Raw genomic sequence first — 25,997 nt, forward strand, 5'->3', positions numbered from 1 at the left:
GAAAAAAAAATTATGTTACTGCAGGAGTAACTCCTCTACAGCCACCCAGATGGGGTGCTTTGAGAAAACGCCTTTTGTAAGCTTCCCACAGCTCTGTGCCTCAGTGAGTCACAACCAATAATGCCCTCCCCCAATAAAGCAGCAGGGTACCAAGAAGGCTAATTCTTCCCTACTCCTTTTTTTTCCTATATATATTTTTGTGCACTGATAGTAAACTACCATTTTGCCATCACTAGACCTATTAGTATCTACATAGCTATAAAATAGTGTTCCAGCATAGGCCTTAGTAAGTTCTTCCAGGATTCAACCTGTACTGCCTTGCTGCCTAAGCAGTTCCCTCTTCTACTCCCCCTCAGTGAAGTCAGAAAACAGCATTCATTCTTTCATTGTCCCAGGTATTGTGGAAAGCATCGAGGATATAGTGTATTTGACCTTATGAGAGTACAGCTCAGTGAGGAAGATAAGCATTAAACAAGTTATCATATAAAATATTTCATTACAATGGGGCTAAGTATGACAGAACATGAGATGTCCAGAAGAAACTGTCCAATGGGACCTGACTGAGTGAGGGTGAGTAAAACTTTCACAAGGGGCTGGGGATGTGGCTCAAGCGGTAGCACGCTCGCCTGGCATGCATGCGGCCCGGGTTCGATCCTCAGCACCACATACAAAGATGTTGTGTCCACCAAGAACTAAAAAATAAATATTAAAAAAATTCTCTCTCTTTTTAAAAGAAAAAAAAAACTTTCACAAGCAAGGCACCATTCAAGCTGAAATCCGAAGGATGAGCAGCAGAGGAGGCGAAGGGGAGAGAGCACCCAAGGAGGTAGAGGAGCCTATGTGGGAATGCTGAAAGCAGGAGGGGCCCAGGTTCCTAAACCAACAGAAGGAAGAACAGAGAATCAGGGGACAGGGGCAGTGGGAGGTCTCAAGATGACAATGAGGCAGGGCTTCATCTTAAATATGAGGTCATCTTCAACACTGAGGACTTAGTCCTAAGACAATAGGAAGCCAGTAAATGCGATTCTGAAGAGCAATATTCTCAGGGTTTCGTTGTTGTTATTGGAGAAACATCACTCAGCACTAAGGGAAAATCTAGTTCCTCAAGGCACAAGTCATCAAGTAACCCTGTACCTCTCTCCCCCTTCGACCCACCTGTACATACTGTATATTCTATTTTCGAAATAGATCTTGACTTTTGGTTGTTTGCATTACCACTGAAATTATCCTAATCCAAGCTGCTCTCGTTTCTTCCTTGATCTACCAAATAGCTTCTGATTAGCCTCCCTGCTTCCATTTGCCCCCGTAGTTAACCCTGTAGTGCAGGAAGTTCTATCAGATAGCCCTCCTGCAGAAGCTCAGAATGCTTCCAGTTCACAATGTTTCACTCCACCTAGGCTTCTGAGATGCCCAAAGGAAACTGTCAATCAACTGGTCAATCAACCAACACCAAGAATTTCTATATTCTGAGCCCCGATAAGGCCTTGAAGTTGAGGTTGAAGACGATATGAAAAAAGAAGGAATAATAATCTTTGTTGTTCAGATATCCATCAATCTAAATGAAACAGATGAAGGATACATGCCATGGAGAAAGAGTACGATGGTTTATTTTATTTGTCACTTGATTAAGCCACAAGGTGCCCACGTACTTGGTTAAACATTATTTAAGGGGTGTACTACAAAGGTATTTCTAGTAACATTTGAATCAGAAGACAGAATAAAGCAGATTTCTCTCCCCAATATCGGTGGGCCTCACCCAATCCTTTCAAAGCCTAAATAGAATAAAAGGTCAAGAAAATATTTTTTTAAAGAGAGAGAGAGAAAAAATTTATTAATATTTTTTAGTTTTTCGGTGGACACAACATCTTTGTATGTGGTGCTGAGGATCGAACCCAGGCCACATGCATGCCAGCCGAGTGCGCTACCACGTGAGCCACATCCCCAGCCCAAGAAAATATTCTTTCCTCTGTGTGGCTGGGACACAGACTTTCTCTAGAAGACAAACTTCAGACAGACTGAAACTTATACCAGCTCTCCTGAGTCTGGGTTTCTCAGCTTCCATAATCGTTTATTAATTCTGTATACTAAATTTTGTCTTACACATATGTGCACACACTCCTTATTGGTTCTGTGTCTTGGGAGAACGCTGAATAATTCTGAGGATGTGGGGGACACATCCTTGCTTGCGAAACTTTTACTCATCTTCTTCATTCAGTCAGTGTAATCACATTGTGAATTCACTGCTATCAAATCAGCTGGGGAGACTATAGTCAGATCTAATTAGGTACCAAGAGGGCATTCAATCTTTATTTGGATTTTGGCAAAAGAAAGGGAAACAGAAGCTTAAAAAAAAAAAAAAATCAAGAAGCTGTGTGCGTTTAGAAAGCCAGTTTGTTTTTTGGCAAAGGAAAACATTTTCTTCTGAACTATTCAAGGAGGAGGGTAGTAGAGGAAGATTCTGAACAGTGAAAGACGACCTGAAAAAAACAAAACAAAAAAACCCAAAAAACTCCAACTTGGGAGCAATTAATTGTACAGTGATATATTGAGAATAACTCAGATAAACAATGTGCATAAAAAACAGGATCCTGATCCTGTAACTCAAGGAGGACACCATCTAAAAAGCTATCAATTCCCAACAGACTCCTAAGAGAAAAGATAGGTGAGAAAATTTCTATAAAATAGGTTCTAAATAAATTTGTAAACTGAACACCACATTTGCAGCATGTAAGGCAAATATCTCACTAAACATGCATATAAAAATTTCTCTGCACCTCCTCAACACCTGAACCATGGACAGAAGTTTAAATAAGGAATATACATGAGAGTCCTGGGGTACACTCTCAATGCTTCATCCAGTGAACAAGTGTATTTGTTGTCTTGACTTAGTTTTAATAAAAATTAAACAGCCATAGGTTACATACTACAGTTTGGTTATTGCTTCAATGTTTTAGGATTTTTTTTAAAAATGCAGTAATAACTATGACTCAAAGGCCACAGAACCCCGTTTAACATTACATTCAAGGTGAAAGTTAGACCCTTCATGAGACACAGAAACACGGCTTCAGACAGGACTGAAAAGATTTAAATATGCTCATGCATATTTAAATTCCTTCAAGTGTGTTTTCAGTAGGTACTTTGGATTAGTCTTCATTGAAATAACTGTCCATTTGTACTCTAACTATATAGATACATACTCAAGCGTACTCTGTTTTGGTGTGTGGGTGTGTGTGTGTGTGTGTGTTTAATCTACTGCTTTCGTTGTATGTACTGGGGGGAATTTATCCATGAGAATCTTTTTTTTCCCATAAATGTCTTCTGTTTTATAATCTGTCACAAAGATTGATACTAGCTTATTTTTTTTAGCTACTTTTTTTCATGGCTAGTAGAATATTGCTGCATATTTAGAAGGAGTGATTTCCTATAAGATTCTAATACATCCTGTACCACACTTACAAGATAAACTGTGTGCTCATTTTTTTTAAAAAATCACTTAAAATATGTGTGTGAAGTTCTTAATTTTCCCAATAATTTTCCCACAGAATTGGAGTGTATATTAAAACTTTAGCTTTCTTTTTTATTTTTTTAAAAGAGGGGTGGAGGGTGGCACTTCTATCTACAGTACCTATCAGTTTAAAAATAATCATACCACTTAGTATTGGCAAGGGTTTCCCACACAGTGTTTGGAGGATATTAAATTGATATATTTTGTCTATAGGGTGGATACTAGTTGATATGCAGGATGCAAAACCTAAAAGATGAGAAGACTTTACCCAGGCAATTTTACCTATGAGAATTTACCTTGGTTATGATATTCACATCAATTAAATTGGCAGTTGAAAATAATGTAATTATATGATTAATAAGAGAAAATAAGTAAATTATGGCATATCCATATTAGAACTCTTGTAGCCATTAGAAGGGATTGTTAGAAATACATTCAGCAATTTGGAAAAGTGGTCCCAATACAACAATATCTCTGGATTATTTTCTTTAAATGTTACCTGTGCATACACAGAAAAAAGTGAGTGTTAACATAATGATTGTTCAAGAGATATTTTTCTCTTTTCTTGTCTGAATTTTATAATTTTTATATAACAAAACACGTATGGCTAAAATCAGCATATTACAGTGATACAGCCACATCAATGTTTACAGTAGCTCAATTCACAATAGCTAGACTATGGAACCAACCTAGGTGGTTGGTTAAATGAATTTAAAAAATGTGGTAAATACACACAATAGAGTATTACTGTACCTTAAAGAAGAATGAAATTTGCCAGTAAACAGATATAGCTGGAGAATATTATGCTAAGTGAAATAAGCCAATCCCAAAAAAACAACAGCAGAATGTTTTCTCTGATATGTAGAAGCTAATTCACAATGGGGGGCAGATAGGGAATAATAGAGTTACTTCAGATTAGGTAGAGGGGAGTGAATGGAGGGCAAGGAGATATGGGGGTAGAATAGTAGAATGAATCATACATTATTATCCTATGTACACATATGACTATACGACCTGTGTGATTCTACATCATGTACAACCAGAAAAAATGAGAAATCATACTCCATTATATATGATGTATCAAAGTGCATTCTACTGTCATTTATAACTAATTAAAACAACAATTTAAAAATAATCATGTATGGCTTTAATAGTTACAATAGTCATCCATTGAATTCATTTGTTCACTTAAATAATGGCTACAGAAGCTTCTCCTCTAGTTGTGGTGCCTCTAGACACATGGACTTTGAACCAATCTGGTAGGTTCAGCACATACTAGGGCAAACCTGATGACCACTGTCCCTCCTAAACCTCTTCTTCTAACTCAGCTGTCCCCAACAAACAAGAACCCTGCTCACCAAGCTGTCCCGAATGCAGGGCTTCTCCACCAGCCTCCGGACTCCATTCTCCACAGTGATTCCCAGCCAGTTGAGTGCTGCCCAGCACCAGAGGTAGTCATAACCACCATGCCAGAAGCTCACAAATGCAAACGTGATTGCAGTGGAAAAGAGCATCCACAACAGGCCATGCTGGGACCCACCCAGTGGAATGTAAACGTACCTAGAGAAAGAAAATGCGGTGAGAAGCCATGACGGGGGACATACCTGCAACATTTCCTGCTCCTGGGCTTACCTCTCCCTGGCCACTCACCATACTCAGACCCTTTGCTACTTCCCAAAGGCCACAGACCACTCCAAATCCTCCGTCACGCAAGGAATTGGCCAAAAACCCAAACCTGTAGGGCTTTAGGTTAAATGAACACAGAGGCTCAAGAGCTCTCATTACCAGAGCAATGTAGCACTTACAAGAGGCAGGGAGAGAAGTAATGCGTTCACTTCTGAAAGGGATGCCCCAACCCTGGAAACCCAATCTCAGAATGGCAATTAAGCTGCTGGCTACATCGGGGCACCAACCTTCAAACAGGAAAGTACTCTGTAGCCCAAACTATTTAAGTTCAATTGCTAAAACCAGGCCCCTAAATGACAGGACCTGAGTGCAGAAGAGGGGTGGCAAAGGCTGTTTCCTTAGTTTTCCAGGAAAGCTGCCCAGAAGCCATAGTGAATTTGCAAATAGAAAGAAAAGCTCTGTGCTTACAAGGCAGCCAAATCACCACCCAAACACAGAACCATCCTCCAGTTATGGTCTCCACTGCTAAAAGAGCTGCAAGGAGAGGGGCAGAACTACATTCTTTCATCAGGACCTTGCTGCTTGGGAGGGACAAAGCTCACACCTTGGGTTTTAGAACCAAGGGGAGCTAGGAGCATGCCCTAGCATGCAACAGCCTTTTAAAGAACCCATAGGCCTTTATTGATTTCTGGTTAGTGCTTCATTGTCCCACCTTCCTCCAGGAAGGAAAAAGAAGTCACCACTCTCATTCTACACAGTGTATTCCAAGAACATCAGTAGATACTTCATGTACACTTTTTGATTCTTCAAAGCACCATATGGTTTACACTACTGTCCCAGCATCTCGAAGAGGTCAGCATTTGTCCTGTTTATGTGTTACTGTATTTTTTGAAATAAACCTTAGTTTGAAAATCATTTTTAATAGAATCATTTACAAACAGGCAAGTCAAAAAAAATAAATGAAAACAAATTAACTCATAAATAAATATGCCAAAAAATTACATGATTATAGTTTTTTTACTTAAGACAAATTTTAACTGGTACATGAAGACAAAAAATGTACATATTAATAGGGTACTGTGTGTTTAATATGTTATACTAGCTATTCAAACATTTATCATTTATTTATGATGAAAACTTTCAAACTCTTATTCTAGCTTTTTTTTAAAAAAGTGCATGCACACTATTAACTATTGCTGCCTACTATGCAATAGCACCAGAATGTCTTGCTCCTATCTGTGATTATAATTATTCATAAATGTCTTCCTTCACAAAGACTATCTCCTTGGCTAAACTTCAGTGAAGCTCTGATAAAACCCTCCAAACCTTGACCATGGTGTCCATATTTTTGGGGCATCATCCAGTTGCAGCAAGAATCCTGCTCAGTCTAGAGAAGACCCCTGACCTTTGATGATATCTGATCACCCTCACCTGCTTTCAGCAAGATTTTTTTTTTAAACCCAGGATGCTTAGTCACTGAGCCACATCCTCAGCCATTTTTTATATTTTATTTAGAGATAGGGCCTTGATAAGTTTCTGAGGCTAGCTTTGAACGTCACAATCCTACGGTTTCAGCTTTTTGTGTCACTGGGATTAGAGGTGTGTGCCACCGTGCCCGGCTCAACAAGAATCTTGTTACGTCTGTTTAACCAGAATCCCCCTCTAATCCAACGTCTCCTCTTACCATTCTTTCATCTGAAGACCCCCACTCTGCTTGTTGGCTATATCTCATTTGTCCAAGTTATATTCAGAATTGAATATAACACTGAAGTCTCTTTTTGCCCTGATTTAATAGTTCTTCATAAAATTTGTTTTTATAGAAGCCAAGCATGGCGACACATGCCTATAATCCCAGTGAGTCAGGACGCTGAGGATGATCACAAGTCTGAAGCCACACTGACCAATTCGATGTGGCTGAGTAGTAAAGCACCCCCTGGGTTGAATTCCTTGTATGGGGGACAGGAGGAGAGAAAGGGAAAGTGCGTTGAAGGAAACAGTCATTATGGATAGGTATGGTGGTACACACCTGTAAGTCCCAGCCACTTGAGAGGCTGAGGTAGGAGGATCCCCAAGTTCAAACTCAGCCTTAGCAAACTTGGGAGACCCTGTTTCAAAGTTAAAAAGTCAAAAGGGATAAAAGATACAGCTCAGTGGTAGAGCACCCCTGGGCTCACTCTTCAGTAATCCTACCCCCCAAATTTTTGTTTTTACCACTTTAAAGCACTGTCTAGCTCTGATTTTCCCTTAAATGCCCTTTACTCTCAAACATACTCTAATTTAGAGAATAATCATATGTTCACCTTAGAAAATCCCATTTTATAAATAAGAAAACTGAGGTTGTGCGTTAATTTGTCCCTGATACACAGCTGGGAAGGGGAAGAACCAAAATATAAATCTGCATCTATGGCACCAAAGTTAATGCTTTCTGACATACTTAAAGGTTAATTCTCAAAGCCCTCTTTCATAGTAGTTGGAAATGATTAAGCCCAAAGGAGAAAGTAGTCATTTCTGAAATAAGCAGAGAAAATACTTCCTCTCATACAAAACCAAGACCATCTTCACGACCAACTCAGCAAACACACACCCAGCACTCTTTACATTAAGGAATCATACTTCTGCAGTACTGTAGTTATTTAGGCCTTCCGGGCATTTTTGGCTTTAGGAGACACAGAGACAAAAGATGTTGCTCCAGCCATGAGGACAGGTACACCTGGCTATGGTTTAAGACTATGGAAGAGAAGGGGGCAGATGAAGCAGAATGGCCAAGTCACCACTTAACTCAGGCTTAGAGGATGAGATTCTTTCTTTAGGCAAAGGGGGATGTTGTACCAAGGACACACAACAGTCGTGGGGGGCATTTGCTCAAAAAGCCCCGGAAAGCTCCAGGCACAGGTCTTAGTTGGTGTTCTGCTGACCCCTAGAGGCTGAGTGGTTATTGGTGTGGAACACTCAGCAATGGCAAAACATGGGCTACAAATCCCAGGCTGCCTCCTACCTGCACCAAGGTAAGTGCTGCCCTGCACTTCCCACAGTGTTGGTAACAGCCAGTACACAGTAATTATGACTAAGTGACCACCTTCAAAAGTATGAGGAATGACTGTAGTTTAAGGAAATTTCGCAAATACTGATTTACAAAACAATTAATCTAATACTCCCCTCCCCCAACACACCTGTTTTCACATAGAGATTTTTATAGTGTGTAAAAATGAGCTGTACTGTGTATGTCCAAAACCCCTGGATTGAATCAAACCCTCTTTTGCTCCATACGGATAGCACTCAACAGCTGATTCAACTCCAAAAGGGACATGTTTTTCCAGCTTGTGATGAGGACGCATCTAACCCCATGATCACATGCACAACTAATTTAGGCGTCTCCTGGAACCATAGCTCTGTTACTTTGCCTTCAAAATGACAGCTGACAAAAATCTCTGAGAATGCTTTATTCCAGAAATTCATATATGGCAGATCTCCAAGGACACGAGGCTGCTTGTTCCAAACCGTAAGAGGGTATCCTTTCCAGACTGGAAGATAAAATCTCCTCTTCCCTCTTATTTTCTAGAGGGCAGTGCACCAGTGTGGTAAGGGGGGAGTGAACGGGTGAGTTTTACAAATTCTATCACTCTTGTGTCTGTTCTGTGATTAATAAAATCAGAAACATGTCTCTGTTTTTGAAAAGCAATCATGAGACCCCACTTACTGAGATGTGCTGCTCAGTGAAATTGATTTCCCACTGGAAGAAGGCAATCAGAACCACCCTCTCAGCAAAAGCAAAAATAAAAGATTTTTTTCTTGCCAGAGATTATGTGAGTCTGAGTCTGCCCAAGGCCTCTCCCTGCCTGGCCAATTTCATATGGTCACTAATGCAGAGAATGTCGCTTGAGGAGGTGAGCATCCATCTACAGCCGCCTTAATCAAAAACCATCTCATGAAATCAATGCTACATAGCAAACCCCCAACTGAGGAGACTGAATTGATATAAAATATGAATAGTACGGATAATACCCATCTTTCACTGAGTGCACATGATCTGGGTTCTTTATATATTCTGTTTCAAATCATTAATACAACCTGCAAGGAAATAATAACTTTTTTTTTAAACACAGGAGATATAAAATCTGAACCTAGAATGTTCTACTGCGCTATTTATCACAAAGGGAGCATTTCTTTGGATACAATAAAAGGAACATTTATCCCTATCTTCAAATAGGTTTCCACAGAAACATTTACTAGTCTTGACTGAAAAAAAAAAATGTCCTTTCTAGGGAAGAAGTCTTGCTCAGAAAAATAAAGCTTGTTATTTATTAAAGGAATTGGACCAGTGACCTGTTAGCTACTATTCAGTGCCAGAAGGTCAGAAGTAAAACTTCCATTGCTGAACCGACTTAATAGTTGTCTTGATCCCACAGAGATGACACCTGCTATCATGGCATCTTGCAAACATCTGGGTCAGAAGTGGGACATAAGAAGTTGGTTGGGGGGAGCTGCTGAGTGGATATACATGAAGACAATCTCCACCTCCCTCACATCCACAATGCAAAACAACTCAAGAACATGCCCTGAGCATGGGAGATGGGCAGTGGGAATCCACATGGTAAAATCCTTTACCAAGGCCTACAAAATAGTTCCATGTCTTTCCATGTTATCTCTGAACCCATTTCTCCATACTAACTCCAAGGCTCCATCAAGGTAAGAAGATGAAGCACCCAAGATACTCATGAACTTGGCTTTCACTGTGCCATGGACTGAGCCCACGTGAACTTGCAGGTCTCCAGTGTCCCATCTCCAAGGACTTATTGCTTGGCCAAGTTGGGCAGGCAGCTGTTGCCATCCTACTCAAGCTCTGCCTTATCTTTCCATCTGTATTTCCTTTATTCTCAATTTAGCTCTCTCAGCAAATCCTAAATCCTAAACAGAAGGAACTTTCTCATTCCCATGTTTTTAGTCATTCCATTTTTACATTTAGAATTCATTCCTCTGCCCCAATTTCTCACTTGTATTTAGTCTATAAAATCCAGTCAACTGTCCACCTTCTCCAGGAAGCAATTTCGATTTTTCCAACTTATTGTTCACCAAAAGTCATCTTTTCCATTATGGCTGTCGATTTAAATTATAAGATTTATGTGATGTGATGTGCCTGTATTATCCAGCTGCTTATCAACAGCATACCTAAAAACATAATTGCCACATATTGTTCAGAGTTTTCATTCATTTTTAAACTTGTGATTGTCACAGTTGTCACAGGCCCATTATGACCAATTAGAAACTAAGAGATAACGACAAAGTCCTGCACTAGTTACTGGAAGAGACTCTGGAAGACACCTATCTCCACAGAGTACAGACATTTGAAGTACCCTGAGGTCTTTCCATACCCTGAAATCCTACTTATGCTACTAAAGTCAAAAGCATGTATGTCCAAACCTCTAGAACTAATCCAACCCCAAGACATATATTACTAAGAATGAAAGTACTAGCTCTTTCATAATCAGAGTCTTTGGTAGCCAGGAAGGACAAGACTAGTGGCTGTGTTACACTGGTGGCAAGGTGACCTGGCTGTGGCCACTCGTGGACTGAAAGGAGCTCCTGTTTAGATCCCTTAAGAGTTGGCTGTGTTCTCCTAAACCCAGTTCTCATAGGTAGTGGTTCCTTGACCCAATCCTGGCTCTGGATTTTGGCCTCAGCCCAAATTTTAGTGTTCTTTAGCCAATGATGGCCCAGTCACTTCTCCATCCTACAGGTACTGGATAAAGTGTTGGTTTATTCCTCACATCAAAGAAACTAAAGATCTACTTGTAAGAAGTTTTCTAAGAAGATGCACTTAGAAAATATAATTTACTTTTAGTATCTTTCTGTCCGGTATGGATCATAATGGGATTTTAATAAGTAAAAAAGCAGCAGTTGGTTAATGGGTAACCATAGACTATTCTCTCCAGAAGGCTACAAGGGGCCTACTTTCAAGGCAGAGGGAATATTTTGAGCTGGGCTAATTCTCAATTCATTTACTGAGAGATGTTGGGTGTAAGTTTCATACTTAAGTCTAAAAAGTTAACTATTAAGAATTCTATGTCCTATTTGGCGATAGAACATTGGGGAATTTATGTAATTTATGTTAAACTACAGCTATATTTAGTCTATACTTCAACATCTACATTTCATGTGCATTTAAAAATTTGAATATTTATCTTTAAAAAGTAATCCTCCTCACTCCCCACAGCTCAGAGGGTTGAAGTACCATACTGATGAACCCAGGTATGCAGCATACATTCTAGAGAAAGACTCAACCCCACTTTCATAGTCCAAAGCCTAGCTCCCCAAAACTCTTTCTCACTGCAGGAGGCTGAAAGAATATGATTGGCTCTGCCCAGTCATGCTCGCCTCCAGAACCCAGGCCCATGTTAGGCTCAGGTCTGCCAACAAGCTATAAAGCACAGGCCAAGGAGGGTGATGCTTCGATGCTAGAAGATGCGGACTTGGTCCTGCTCTGCCAATTACCAATTTCTGTAATGCTGAGCATGTCAATTGAGCTTGCTCTGCTTCAAGGCACACACTGAGTATGAACTGGGAGTACTCACACCTTCTCCGATATGAATTGCTGGGAAGACCAGACAAGACAGTGTATGTATGAGGACTCTGATTTTGTTTTCTTTTTTAATTGAGGCAAGAATACTTAGCATGAGCTCCAACTACTAAACAAACTTTGAAGTGCACAAAGTAGTATTAACAACAGTCACAATGATATAGAGTAGATCTCTAGAATTTCTTCATCTTGCATAAATGAAATTTTGTACCTGTTAATTAGAAACATTCCCTTTCCCTCACCTCACAACCCCCAGCAACCACCATTCTCTTCTTTCCTTCTATGAATTAGACTATTTTCGATTGCTCATATAAATGGAATCATGCAGTATTTGTCCCTCTGTGGCTGGCTTATTTCACTTAGCATAATGTTCTCCAAGTTGTTGCAATGGCAGGATTTCTTGCATACCAATGAAAGCCTACAAACTGGGGCTGGGGATATAGCTCAGTTGGCAGAGTGCTTGCCTCACATGCACAAGGCCCTGGGTTCAATCCCCAGCACCACCAAAAAAAAAAAAAAAAAAGCCTACAAACTTACTACTCATGGACTAGCAGCAACATACATGCACTCAAGAAAAATCTCGTTGAAAGTTCTTATCATGAGGTTAGGCTCAGATCCGCCCCAACAACCAGCAAACCCACTCTGGAGCCCAGGGCCCAGCACAGATCTGCCCCTGCCACCCATGCAGGAACTCAGGCCCAGGTTAGGCTCAGGTTAGGCCCAGGTCTGCCCCTCCTATCAGCAGACCCACACTAGAGCTCAGGCACTGGCCCAGGACCACCCCGGCTGACCCGCCGACCTACACCAGATCCAGGCCCAGGCCTAGAACTGCCTACACTGACCTGCGTGGGAGCCCAGACCCTGGTTAGGTCTACCCCACTGACCGGCAGACCCATGCTGGAGCCCAGACCCATGCTGGAGCCCAGGCCCAGGGTAGGCCCAGGTCCGCCCCCTTTTCCTACCCACTTGGGAGCCCAGGCCTAACCAACCTCCATCTTGGGATACTGCAGCCATCACCATAGCCTTCCCCACACAGTAGCCTCCATCTTGTGACAACGGACAGGGCCTAAAAGCAGCTACATCTCCAAACAGGCATCCCAAAGCCAGTGTGAGGCCCACCCTTTCAACCCCATCTGTGAAAGAATCTATCTTGGGACACCCCCACTGCTATCTCGAGTTATCTGTTGCCACCACCACCTTTAGTTGCAGTCTCATCCATTGTGGAACATAGGCCGGGTCCAAAACTAAAATAAGGTACAGATAATCTGCACGATTACTACAAGATTATAGGGTAGAAACTATAATACCTCAGATCCACACTGCAAGAAAGGAAGACACATAGCAACATGAAAAAACAAGGGCAGAACGTTCCCCAAACAAACCAGGACACTACAATAACAGAACCCATGAATAGTGCAGTTGATGAAATGTCAAGAGGAATTCAGAATATGCATAATTAAAATGATTTGTGAATCAAAGTATGACCTAAATGAGCAAATACAGACAAAAATTGATCACTCCAACAAAGAGATAAGATAGCAAACACAGGCACTCCAACAAAGAGATAAGATAGCAAACACAGGCAACCATTGATCACACCAACAAAAAGATAAGGGAGCAAATACAGGTAGCAAAAGATTACTTCAATAAGGAGAGATTCTAAAAAACAAAAACAATCAGAAATCCTTGACATAGAGGAAACAATAAACTAAATAAAAAAACTCAATAGAGAACATCACCAACAGACTAGATCACTTGGAAGACAGAACGTAAGATAATGAAAACAAAGTATACAATCTGGAAAATAAAGTTAACCACACAGTGAGGATGGTAAGAAACATGAACAGAACATCCAAGAATTGTGGGACATCATCAAAAGACCAAATCTAAGAGTTATTGGGGGAAGGCACAGAGTTTCAAACTAACAGAATGCACAATCTCTTCAATGAGATAATATCAGAAAATTTCCCAAAGAATGAATTGGAAAATCAAATACAAGAGGCTTACAGGACACCAAATGTACAAAATTCCAACAGATCTACACCAAGGCACATTATAATGAGCATGCCTAGTATACAGAATAAGGATAGAATCTTAAAGGCTGCAAGAGAGAGGGATCAGATCACAATATAGGGGGAGACCAATTCGTATCTCAGCATATTTTTCAACCCAGACACTCCAAGACAGGAGATCCTGGAACAACATATACCAAACTCTGAAAGAAAATGAATGCCAACCAAGAATCTCATATCCAAAGAATGATATGAGATACTAGTCTGCATTTTATCTGACCATAATGGAATGGAATTAGAAATCAATGATAAAATTAAAAAGAGAAGCTACTCCCACACCTGGAGACTAAACAATGCGCTATCGAATGACACATAGATAACAGAAGACATAAGGGAGGAAATTAAAAAATATCCTTAGAGGTGAATGAGAACTCTGATACAACTTATCAAAATCTCTGGGACACTATGAAGGCAGTGCTAGGAGGAAAGTTCATTGCATGGAGTTCATTCATTAAAAGAAGAAAAAGTCAACAAATGAACAACCTGAAATTGCATCTCAAAGCCCTAGAAAAACAAGAACAAACACCAAAAGTAGTAGAAAACAGGAAATAATTAAAATCAAGGTGGAAATCAATGAAATTAAAACTAAAGAAATTCAAAAAAAGTAATTAAAAGCTGGTTCTTTGAAAAAATAAAATTGACAAACCCTTAGCCACCCTAAAGGAGAGAGTAAACTCAAATTACTAAAATTTGTGATGAAAAAAGGAAATATCACGACAGACTATTTAAATACAGAAGATAATTAAACTATTTTGAAAACTTATACTCCAGTAAAATAGAAAACCAAAAAGACACAAATTTCTAGAGGCATATGATCAAATCAATCTGAGTCAAGACGACATACACAATGTAAACACATCAATTTTAAGCAAGGAAATTGAAGACACCATCAAAAGCCTACCAACCAAGAAAAAGCTGGGACCAGAAAGATTCATTGCTGAGTCCTACAACACTTGCAAAGAAGAACAAATACCAATACTCCTCAAAATATTCCATGAAATACAAAAGAAGGAACCCTTCCAAACTCATTCTACAAAGCTAGTATCATCCCAATTCCAAAACCAGGCAGAGACACATTTAAGGAAAGAAAATTTCAGAACAATATCCCTGATGAACATAGATGTAAAAATTCTCAATAAAATTCTGGCAAATCACATTCAAAAACATTTTAAAAAATAGTGCACCATGATCAAGTGGGGTTCATTCCAGGGATGCAAGTTTGGTTCAATAAATATAATTCATCACACCAGTAGACTTAAAGATCAGAATGACGTAATTGTATCAATTGATGCAGAGAAAGCATTTGACAAAATACAGCATGCTTTCAAGTTCAAAACACTAGAAAAACTAGGAATAGTAGGAACATCAGCATTGTTAAAGCTATCTATGCTAAACCCAAGGCCAACATCATTCTAAATGGAGAAAAATTGGAAGTATTCTCTAAAAATTGGAACACAGGGATATACCTCTTTTATTCAACATAGTCCTTGAAACTAGACAGAGAAATTAGATGAAAGAAATTAGAGGGATACAAATAAGAAGAACTCAAATTATTATTTGCTGATTACATGAGAATCCAAAACACCCTACCAGAAAACTTCTAGAATTAATGAATTCAGCAAAATAGCAGGATATAAAATAAATACCCATAAATCAAATACATTTCTAGTGATGAATCCTCTGAAAGAGAAATTAGAAAAACTACCCTATTCACAACAGCCTCAAAAAAAAAAAAAAAAACTTGGGAATCAACAAAGAGGTGAGAGACATCTGAAGTGAAAACTACAGAACACTAAAGAAAGAAATTGAAGAATACCTTAGAAGATGGAAAGATCTCCCATGCTCTTGGATAGGCAAAATTAATATTGTCAAAATAGCCATACTACCCAAAGTGCTATACCAATTCAATGTGATTCCAATTAAAATCCCATTGTAATTCCTTATAGAAATAGAAAAAAACAATCATGAAATTCATTTGGAAAAATAAGAGACCCAGAATAGCCAAAGCAATCCTTAGCAAGAAGAGTGAAGCAGAAGGCATCACAATACCAGATCTTAAACTATACTATAAAGCCATAGTAACAAAATCAGCATGGTATTGGCACAAAAATAGACTTGTAGACCAATGGAACAGAATAGAAGACACAGAGACAAACCCATATAAATACAGTTATCTCATACTAGACAAAGGCGTCAAAAACATACAGAGGAGAAAAGATAGCCTATTCAACAAATGGTGCTGGGAGAACTGGAAATCCATACACAGAAAAATGAAATTAAACCCCTCTTACCATGAAAAAAACCCAGTAGATCAAGGACCTAGGAATTATTTCAAAGACCATGCACCTAATAGGGGAAAAAGTATGCCCAAATCTCATGTCAGATTAGGGCCCAACTTCCTTAACAAGACTCCTAAAGCACAAGAAATAAAATCAAGAATTAATAAATGGGATGGACTCAAACTAAAATGCTTCTCAGCAAAAGAAACAATCAGTGAGGTGAAGAGAGAGCCTACAGCTTGGGAGCAAATTTTTTGCCACATGCACAGATAGAGCACTAATCTTTAAGATATACAAAGAACTCAAAAAACTAAACACCAAAAAACAAACAACCCAATCAATAAATGGGCTAAGGAGCTGAACAGACACTTCTCAGAAGATATACATTCGATCAAGAAATATATGAAAAAATGTTCAACATCTCTAGCAATTAGAGAAATGCAAATCAAAACTAAGATTCCATCTCACACTAGTCAGAATGGCAGTTATCAAGAATACAAAATAACAAGTGTTGGTGAGGACGTGGGGGGAAGAGGCACTCATATATTGCTGGTGGGACTGCAAACTGGTGCAACCAATCTGGAAAGCAATATGGAGATTCCTTAGAAAACTTGGAATGGAACCACCATTTGACCCAGCTATCCCACTCTTCAGTCTATAACCAAACGACTTAAAATCAGCATACTATAGTAACGCAGCCACATCAATGTTCATAGCAGCTCAATTCACAATTGCTAAACTGTGGAACCAACCTAGATGCCCTTCAATAGATGAATGGATAAAGAAACTGTGGTGTATATATACACAATTCAATATTACTCAGCATTAAAAGAGAATAAATCTACGGCATTTGCAGGTAAATGCATGGAGTTGAAGAATATCATAATAAGCAAAGTAAGCCAATTCCAAAAAAAACCAAAGGCCTGTTATGGGCCAGGCTATATAGGCAATGACCAAATAGACTCCATATCATGTAAGAAATGCTTTTCCCATGGGAAACCCCCATATTTGTACCCATTAATAGTTACCTAGCATAACATACTTGGCATCACAAAATAGCAATTCTTATACAATGTAATATTGTTCTCTTTGCTTTCCATTTTTCTTGGGCAATGTACCTTGTCAGAAATTGATTGTCTAGACTTAGTAACCATTCTCTAACGTGTACTCAACTAGGGTCATTTTGACCCACTTCCCTTCTTCTTGTTTGCTGCTATACCAACCTGGAAATTCCTGTGGGAAATACCCATTGCATTGCCTCTCTAACTGCCCAATCCAGCTTCTGTACCTGTTTTCTTATAGCTACGTCAACCCAGATGTAGTTTTTGCCTTTAAATATCCTAAAATGCTCAGGCTTGGGCTGTTCCTTGCAGAGACAGTTATGGGTCCTGCGGGGAGCAGACGCCGGCTGGCTGGCTAAATAAAGACTTCAATTTGGACAAAACTGGAACTTGGTGTATTTTCTGAGTGACCTGCCCCACAACAGGCTGAATGTTCTCTCTGATAAGTGGATGCCGATTCATAACGAGGCAGGAGGGGGTAGAATGGAAAAATGGAAGAACTTTGGGCAAAGGAGAGGGAGGGGTGGGGAGGGTGCATGGGGGCAGGAAAAATGGTGGAATGAGATGGACACTATTATCCTAGGTACATGTATGACTGTACATATGGTGTGACGCTACATCGTGTACAACTAGACAAATGAAAATGGAATTGTGCTGCAACTGTGTACCATGAATCAAAATGCATTCTGCAGTCATATACCTAATTAACATAATTTTTTTAAAAAAGTTATCACATAAACAAAAGGAATATAAGGAAACTTTTGGAAGTGACAGATGTGCTTATTACTTTGATTATGGTGATAGTTTCATGAGTGTAAATACATCAAAAGTCAATTTAGTCACAATACGTGCAGTTTTAAAATATCAAATACACCTCATAAGGGTGCTTTAATGCCATTATGATGATTCGCATCCTTCTAACTTTCACAAGCCTTTGAAGACACCAAGAATTCTGGCCTGCTTGGCAGTTGCTTTTTTCTGAACACCATTAAGAAAAAGCCAGGTCACTGGTGTTACGTGGTCAAAGCTATGGATTCAACATCCACATAGACCTGTCAATGATTTGTAACACAGATGAGAGCAAACATCTGGAATTAAGCATTCATCTGGAATTCAGGATATATGGATCAGGGAAAAGGCAGCCTCTACCACCCCCCCTGGTCCACCTGCAACACTGACATCCAACCACTGCCATCCTTCCAATTAGGTTCCCCTTACCTACCAAGTAAAAACAACACCTAACTACTGTGTGAGCAGGGTTTAAAGCATGTTTTTATACAGATTTCCTCATTCTGCAGCCACCTAATCACGCTCTGGAAAGTCACTGACTTGGTGATATATGATTCTTTATGTTATTATAATCTTCACACATTCAGACTCCAGAACACAATACAACACACAACACTCTAAAGATGTTATCTTCAAAACTAGCTCCCTGTCACAAACAGGGGCACAGGAAGGCCCTGGGGAGGATGAACACCAAAAAGGCGGCCATGATATTTCCCTCCATGGGGTTTTTAACCCTCTCCTTCTGCTTGAGAGCACACTGAAGCTTCAGCCACCCCCAGGGCTCCCAGGCCCACATCTATTTGGGGCTATAAATAAACACCATATAAAACAAATCCTTTGGAGGCTTGAGCAAAGGAGACAGAGAGGGAGTTTATACTCTTTAGTGTTGTGGAGCTGGGTCTATCACTAATAAAAAGGTCCTTGAAGACTCAGTTTAATAACCACCAAGATTTCCTGGCTGCCTGCCTGTCTTCCCACCTTCCTCCCAAGAGGATGCTAAAAGCACTTCTAAGCTTTCCTAGGCCAGATGAAAGGGGGCAGTGTATGGAAAGGCAGAGGGGCAAATCCGGATGTGTATATGATAAAGGGCTGTGCGACTACCCCTGCAGTGAAAAGCGTGAAGGTGAAGGGAAAGACCCCATCCTTCCCACCCTTCACACATTCCCCAACCTTGGCTCCATCAACAGATCCTAAGTTTGGGGATTAACATTGGGCACATAGCTCCCCATGAGCAACTGTACTGTTTGTTTCTCCCAGATGTTCCTCTTCTATCTCTGCCTGTCACCCCATCCTACCTGGTGCCAACCCTGCTGGTCCTAATCTTCAAACTCATCCATCATAGCTATTAGGAAAATATTCACTATAAAAGGAACTCATACAACTTGAGGGTTACTTTGCTGGTACAATGCCTTGGGGTCTCCAGGAGAAAGTATTATGAAGACAAATGATAAAGAAATGACCAACTCCTGAAGCATTTGATTCTCCATCTGGGTGTATGGTACAATGTCTCACAGCCATGCAGGATGGGGTCTCACAGAGGCAGGACCCACAGCCTTGGTAAGTGTAGACTATGTTCCCATGGCAACACACAAAGTTCAGGCAATCAGTTAGGAAAAAAAAATAGCAATTAACAGTTGAGGTATACAACTGGGAGGAAAAGAGGCAAATACATTTAAAAAAAAAAAAGTTCTTTATCCTCAGGAAGGATCTACTCTGATAATGGTAGCCTAATCTTTACCTGCAAAGATGTCTTACTTACAATGGGGCTTCCTACTGCATATGCCCTAATTGTGTTAGTCAGCTTTCCATCATTGTGATCAAAATCCCTGATGGGCTCAAGGTTTCAGAGGCCCAATCCATGGTTAGCCAGCTCCATTGCTCTGGGTCTGAGGTAAGGCATGGTGGAAGGGAAGCAAAGAGAGTGCATGAGGCCCCAGGGACACACCCCTGGTGAGCTACTTCCTGTAGCCATCCCCCACCTGCTATAGTTATCACTCAGTCCATTCAAATTATTAGTCCATCAAATGGATTAAACCACTGATTAGGTTACAAGTCTCAATCCACTCATTTTACTTTTTGCATTAACACAGGAGCTTTTGGGGGGATGCCTCATGTGCAAACCATAACATAAAACCCATCTACATGGCTTTCTCAAAAGTCATTATCCAACCGACTCCCCCTATACCACCAGCTCCATTTTATATTCTCAAATCCAGTCACATAGCTTTACTGCTGTACAAATCTTGGCCTTGTGACCAGGCCCCCTACCCACCTTCAACCACAGAAGGCCCCTGCCATCTTTGTCACTATTTCATCTTTCTAAAGAAGTTCAAGATTCACTTCAAGAAAATTTCACCTGCCAATGTTGCCCTTTGGTTCTCCATCTCTTTAGGATTTGTGTATTTCAGCCTAAGTTATTTCTTTGGATTTTATGTGCCATGCTTTTAGTGCTTCTAAGGTGCCACATCAGGTCTCAGAACGAGAAGTAGTCCTCATATTACATCAAAATACAGAACAAAAAACTTTCTCTTTGCATTTCCCTCAGAGTCTAAGTTACACTCTGACTCCAGGGGTGCTCAGTAAATCCTGACCACCTTCGTCCTCCTCCTATTTTTCCTCGTCATTCCCCCAATTCATTTTCCTTTTCTTTCTTCTTTTGACTACCACTCTCTGCAAACTAAAGATGACTCTCCAACTACAAACTGTGACCTTGTAAGTAAATATTGTTGTTCACGTCTACTGCTGCCAAGTTCTCCTTGAAAGTGCAGTGGAGTTTGGAGGTAATATTTAGAAAATCAGAACTAAATCTCAGACACCAACAGGAAGTGCCCTGAGCAAAGGGGACAGCTGGCAGAGACAGACAGGTGGGATGCCTGCCAATGCCTACGCCCCCATGGAAGCCACCAGAATTCCCAAAAGAAAAGATATTTTCTTTTGCAAGGTTAAGTATTTTTTAAATTAAAGTATTCAAGTGAGGATACTTAAGTTTTATGAACTGGACTTTAAAAGCCCCCAATTAAACCATCAGCATTAGATATGTGAGGGAGATTGCTCACAAGGTGAAGGGTATGGTTTGACCCATTGCTGAATCACTTGGGTTAACTTTCCTGGCAGACACCTTTTGCCATGCACATCACACCCAACCCCAGTGTATTCATTGGTCACAAGAGTAGTGCAGGGTCAGATCATTGCTGGAAATGAACAGAGACAACAAAAAAGTGCCTTAGAGCATGGAGTAATGATGAAAGTGAGAATGCCAAAGTTAGGGTCACAGATTTCAGAGACAGTCACTTGCTGAGCTTCAATTTACAACTGGAAACAATCAAAGGCTGGGAGAGAACTGAGAAACGAGGTCTCTATAAAGGTTTTAAAAGGTCTTGGAATATTTGTGACTTTAGCATAGGTGCTCTTGAAGGACTAAATAGGTGGGCTGTTTTGCTATTTCTTTATTAGAGAGGATCTGTCTTCCCTAATTGGTTTTGAGGACACAGAGCTCCTGAAACATTAACTTTTGCTCCAGGGTTCCCCATTTTCCCCACCCATCAGCTGTCATAAAGTTAACTCTGGTCTTTCTAAACATACTAAAAATGCTCAGAGAAGTGTACAATCATGGGGAAGGGGGGATTTGAAGGAAACCCCCACTGACTCATGACTCAAGGTGACAAATCCTCTACTAGCAAACATCCATTCTGTAATAATGTGCTTCGTCAGTTCAGACATTTGTATTCTGGACTTTGTTAAAGGGCACAGTGATAATGAAAATGCTCATCTGTGGTGGCCACAGATGTGGTTCAATGCCCAGAAAGGGAGGAAAGTCAGAGAATATGCCAGCAGATGTCATACGGGCACCAATCTGAAAACACTGCCAATCATGAATGTTTTCAGAAGAAAAGTAAGGAAAGATCTCAGGAGTTGAGGCTATTTTCAAAAAATAAAATAATAATACAAGTGAAATGGCTGCTGGTGGTAATAATGAGGCCATTCCCTTCCTGGATTGAAATCAGCACTCTGATGAATCAGCTTTGACAGATCTGTTTCAACTCCCTCTCATTTATCATGATTATGATTCACACTCCCTATCAGGGACAATGCCTTTTTTAAAAAGCTGGGCAGTGGAAGAGAAAACTGATAATGCTTGAGGTTAGGCGTGAATGACAATAAATCTGCAGTAGTACGACACATGTGTCAGTGCAACATTTACGGAAACAAAGCAAGAATATCTTCCCACACTCGGGAAACAATGGCCCGGTAAGCATTTTTCCCTGAATGCAATGAGTGCTGCCCGGATGATGCTACTTATTTAAAAAAAAAAAAAAAATCCCATGGTAATTAAATAAACTCTTGAGTGCACATTAGAGATTAATATTTTAAGAGATGGCATTTTAGACAGACGATCTAAGATGACATTATTTGTGTCACACAAGGCGGAGTCTTCTATAGATTAAAATGCCACCATTCATGCAATAAAATCATCAGTGATAGAACTCGATATTAACATGGTAATTCCTTCTGGGAAACAGCCACCACCCAAAGGCTGGGGAAAGAAGTGACCATACTATTGGCATTTCACTCTCAAGGATCCCTCTTAAGATGGGTCAAGAGGAGAAAAGTTTTATGGGTACAAAGTACTAAGCTTGACTTTTACCTTATCCCTAAAAAGGCAGGCAGAGGAATTGAGAGGTAATCTGTCACTCTCCCCAGCTTCAGTGGCTACAGAGAAGAAGCCAGGTCTTGAGTTTGCAGAAGCAACAGGGTCCCCATGAGAGAAATGCTGTTCCCAGTTCTTCCCTCCCACATTATGGTCCTGCCTTCTAAAACTATGGTGGGTGAAGCTGCACCTCTCAAAAGTAAAGCCATTTCTTGCAGGTCAAAAAGCCAATATATTCCCTCCAAGCTCCTGCACGCCTTTGGAGTCATTTACCCAGACTACATCCACCAACAAGAACATGGGGGCCAGTAACCAACTGAGCAGGCTGGCCCTCCAACACCACTGGCTTTCCTGAGAAGAAAGAAAGGGCCTGGAGGAGACGCAGTGTATCTGGTTTACATCCAAAGGCAAGGTGGGAGGATAGGAAGTATCTAAAAGAGTTCACCCTTTGCCTTAGGTGGCTCAGATCAGGCTGCTTATTTTGAGAGCTCAACAAGCAGAACTTTTGATTTCGTGGCCAACGCTAGGAGATAGGTAGCCTCCTTCAAGAGCTCACCTAAAATGAGAGGCCTATGAGAGAAGGGTGGCTTCCCAGCAAAGAGTGGGGGTGCAGAGATGTAGACAGGTGCTTTAAACATCTATTCATCCTACAGCAGCGGGAGAACCATGCACAGGGATGATAGAAGGGACCAGACTGAGGGAAGCAAGCCACCTACTCTGAAGAGTTCAGCTGTGAGACCAACATTCCCAGCACATCTGGTCAGCATTGTGTTGGCAACTATTTCCTGCTGCATCACGATCACACCAAGACCCCAAAGCCTAGGTCTGGGCTTGAGAGCACTGCTCAGGGAGCCTCTCCTACAGGCTGGTGACTCCAGTCCATAGCTTCCTACCTCCTCAGCAAGGAATCTGCTGAGAGAATGGAAATCTCTATGCTATACTGAATGTCAAGGGTGACTCCCAACTCACATGGGTGAGCAGGTCTGCTTAGCTGATGCCCTTTCTGCTGCTCCCACTATACACCACCAGGTGGTGGCTCTGTGGCTTGTCTTCTCCCTCGGTGTGACCACCCCTGGGCTGTGGCTGCTTCTGGCACAATTTCAGAGAGCTCAGTGTTCTCTCCAGCATGTCCTTCTCTCTCCAGCACACTGCACAATGCCACATCCATCACCACCCTTGAAGGAGACTCACATCAAATCTCTATGGAGCCCAACAGGGCTGCACAGTTCCTGGGAGGACCCTTGTCTAAAATCATGGAAGAGAGACACCTCACCAGACCAGTCTGAGCAGGGCAGGGCTTGGCAAAAGACCAGGCCTCTCCATGGCTCTGGATGAGCTCAGATACTCCCAGAGGGGAATGAATGCAGGCTAGAGGTCATTCTCCCTTTTGACAATACTCAAAGTAAAATGTCTCCCTTCAGTGCACAGGTTCCTAGGAACAAAATGTGTAAAACTCAAATGGTGGCTCTGAATTTTACCTGTATAACCTGTAAAACATCAATTGTACAGCAACTTGCCACCAGAATCAGGTCAAGTGACTCCCTGCTCCCAAATCATATGTGCATTTGTGTTTGTAAAAAGAATGTGCTTTGAAAAAAAATATGCTGAGTACCAGCTTGGCTAGCTATTGTGATTGACACAAGAATAATAAGATGAATAGAAACATCCTGCGCTTGCCTACAGCAGACAGTCTCATGATAAGTTAAACATCTAAAGATACCATTTTAAAAAGGAATCAAAGCAGAATGAAACGAATGCAGCTAGGAAATATAGACCATGTGTGTACATGCAGGGGTATGCAGAGGATGAAGGGGTTGATTCTGATGAGGTGGGAGTCACAGAAAAGACTACAACTGAAACAGAAGAACGTGCAGAGAGAAGGGCCTTGTTTTAGCCTCATTGACTACTTGATATCAAATCCTAATGCAAACCTAGTAACAAACTCTTACAAAGCCTATGGCAGAGAAAAAAAAGATTACCATCACCCCACCTCAGTCTTTCAAGGAAAAAAGTAGACAAATATTTTTAAAATGCAATTGGACATTTCACTTTGGAAAAATCTAAGTAGTGGTTTACCAAGAGATAATTGAGCACATGATACTGAAATGAAAGGAGGCTTTCTTAATGAGTTATCTAAGAACTAAGGGATATGACATCTGGATATTATAGCTGCCCCAGGAATGAGCTTGGCTTGGCAGGCATATCCCTGGCACAAGCCAGGCTGTCTCCACCTACACAACCCTGGATGGCTGTATCTCTTTCAAGTGTTTATCATCTGTGTCTGGTTCACCTTATACAATCTCATCGGGTTGCATGTGATGATCAAAGAGGGTCAAAGTTATGGAAAGGAACTGAAACACAATGCAAAACAAGTGATTATTATGCTAACAATATTTGTATCATAGTATGTTAGTAACTAGGAAAGGAAACTCCATTAAATATTTTGCTTACTAGAGAAGAGAAAACATCAACTGCTTACTGTGAGCCAGGCACTGTGCTAAACATTTTACTGGTGTTATCGAATTTGCAAAACTACTCTGGGAATTTTCCCCCAGTTTGCAGATAAGGAAAATAAAGCTCAGACAAGTTATTTATTTCCCTAATTGAAGAGCTGGCAGACTTGTTCCATGTTCCATCAGACAGCAGAACTTGGATCAACGGGTAAAAATGAGTGAAGTATTTTCTCTTCAATTTCAAGTGTCTCACAAGAGAAAAGCCTACAGGACTAATGATGGAGAGAAAACAGATGCAGGTTTGTTGGTTTCAAAACAAAAACTTTTCCCATCTTTTTCTATGATAACTATGAATAACAGCTACAGAAAACCTATACACCTAAACTAAAATGTCAGCTAATATTTAATCTGTTAGTTTTTTAAAGATTTATTAAGCTGTTAATCAATGATAATCACCATGTTTGTGGATTTGTATGGTTTTTCATTTGATTTAGATGGTTCTTTAGCATCTCTTGGTACCTTCGAGTCATGTTTGGGAACCTATGTTATTGTGGCAGCAAAGCATGAAACTTCTAGATAATAAAGTTGCAAACTCATAAGATGACAAAAAATGCAACGCATTTCTACTCAAATGAAACTAGTAGACACTTAACACCACAAAGTTGAGAAGCCAAGAATGATCCCCCACTGTGGGCACAGAAAATATCAGAAATGGATCCATAAGCCCATTAAATACTTAGACCCCTGTACTATATCCACACTGGGAGTTATCCAATCTCTGCCCTCAAGACACTTGGTGAATGAAAAATCTCATCTTCTGAAAGTCTTTTTTCTACTTTTAGACAACTTGTAAAAAGTTGATACTCCTCTTCATAGCAATATGAAGCAAGTTCCAGGTCACCAGCTGACAGCCTGTCAAGTATCTGATGAAGGTTCTCATCTCTCAAGGCCCACTTTGGAGCAAGGCATGGTATATATCTCCAATTTCTT

General features: G+C 40.5%; 1 protein-coding gene across 3 annotated transcripts in view; it reads right to left on the bottom strand.

Moving 5' to 3' along the window:
- Positions 1 to 25,997, bottom strand: part of Hhat (hedgehog acyltransferase) — a 311,966-nt gene that overhangs the window by 74,458 nt on the left and 211,511 nt on the right. For all 3 annotated transcript variants that reach the window (XM_027934800.2, XM_071619730.1, XM_027934798.2), the window contains one exon: positions 4,864 to 5,065. In XM_027934800.2, coding sequence (XP_027790601.2) covers positions 4,864 to 5,065 — 202 coding nt within the window. The remainder of the gene's footprint in view (positions 1 to 4,863; positions 5,066 to 25,997) is intronic.

Source organism: Marmota flaviventris, chromosome 12, assembly GCF_047511675.1.
Source record: "Marmota flaviventris isolate mMarFla1 chromosome 12, mMarFla1.hap1, whole genome shotgun sequence".
In the NCBI taxonomy this organism is placed as follows: Eukaryota; Metazoa; Chordata; class Mammalia; order Rodentia; family Sciuridae; genus Marmota; species Marmota flaviventris.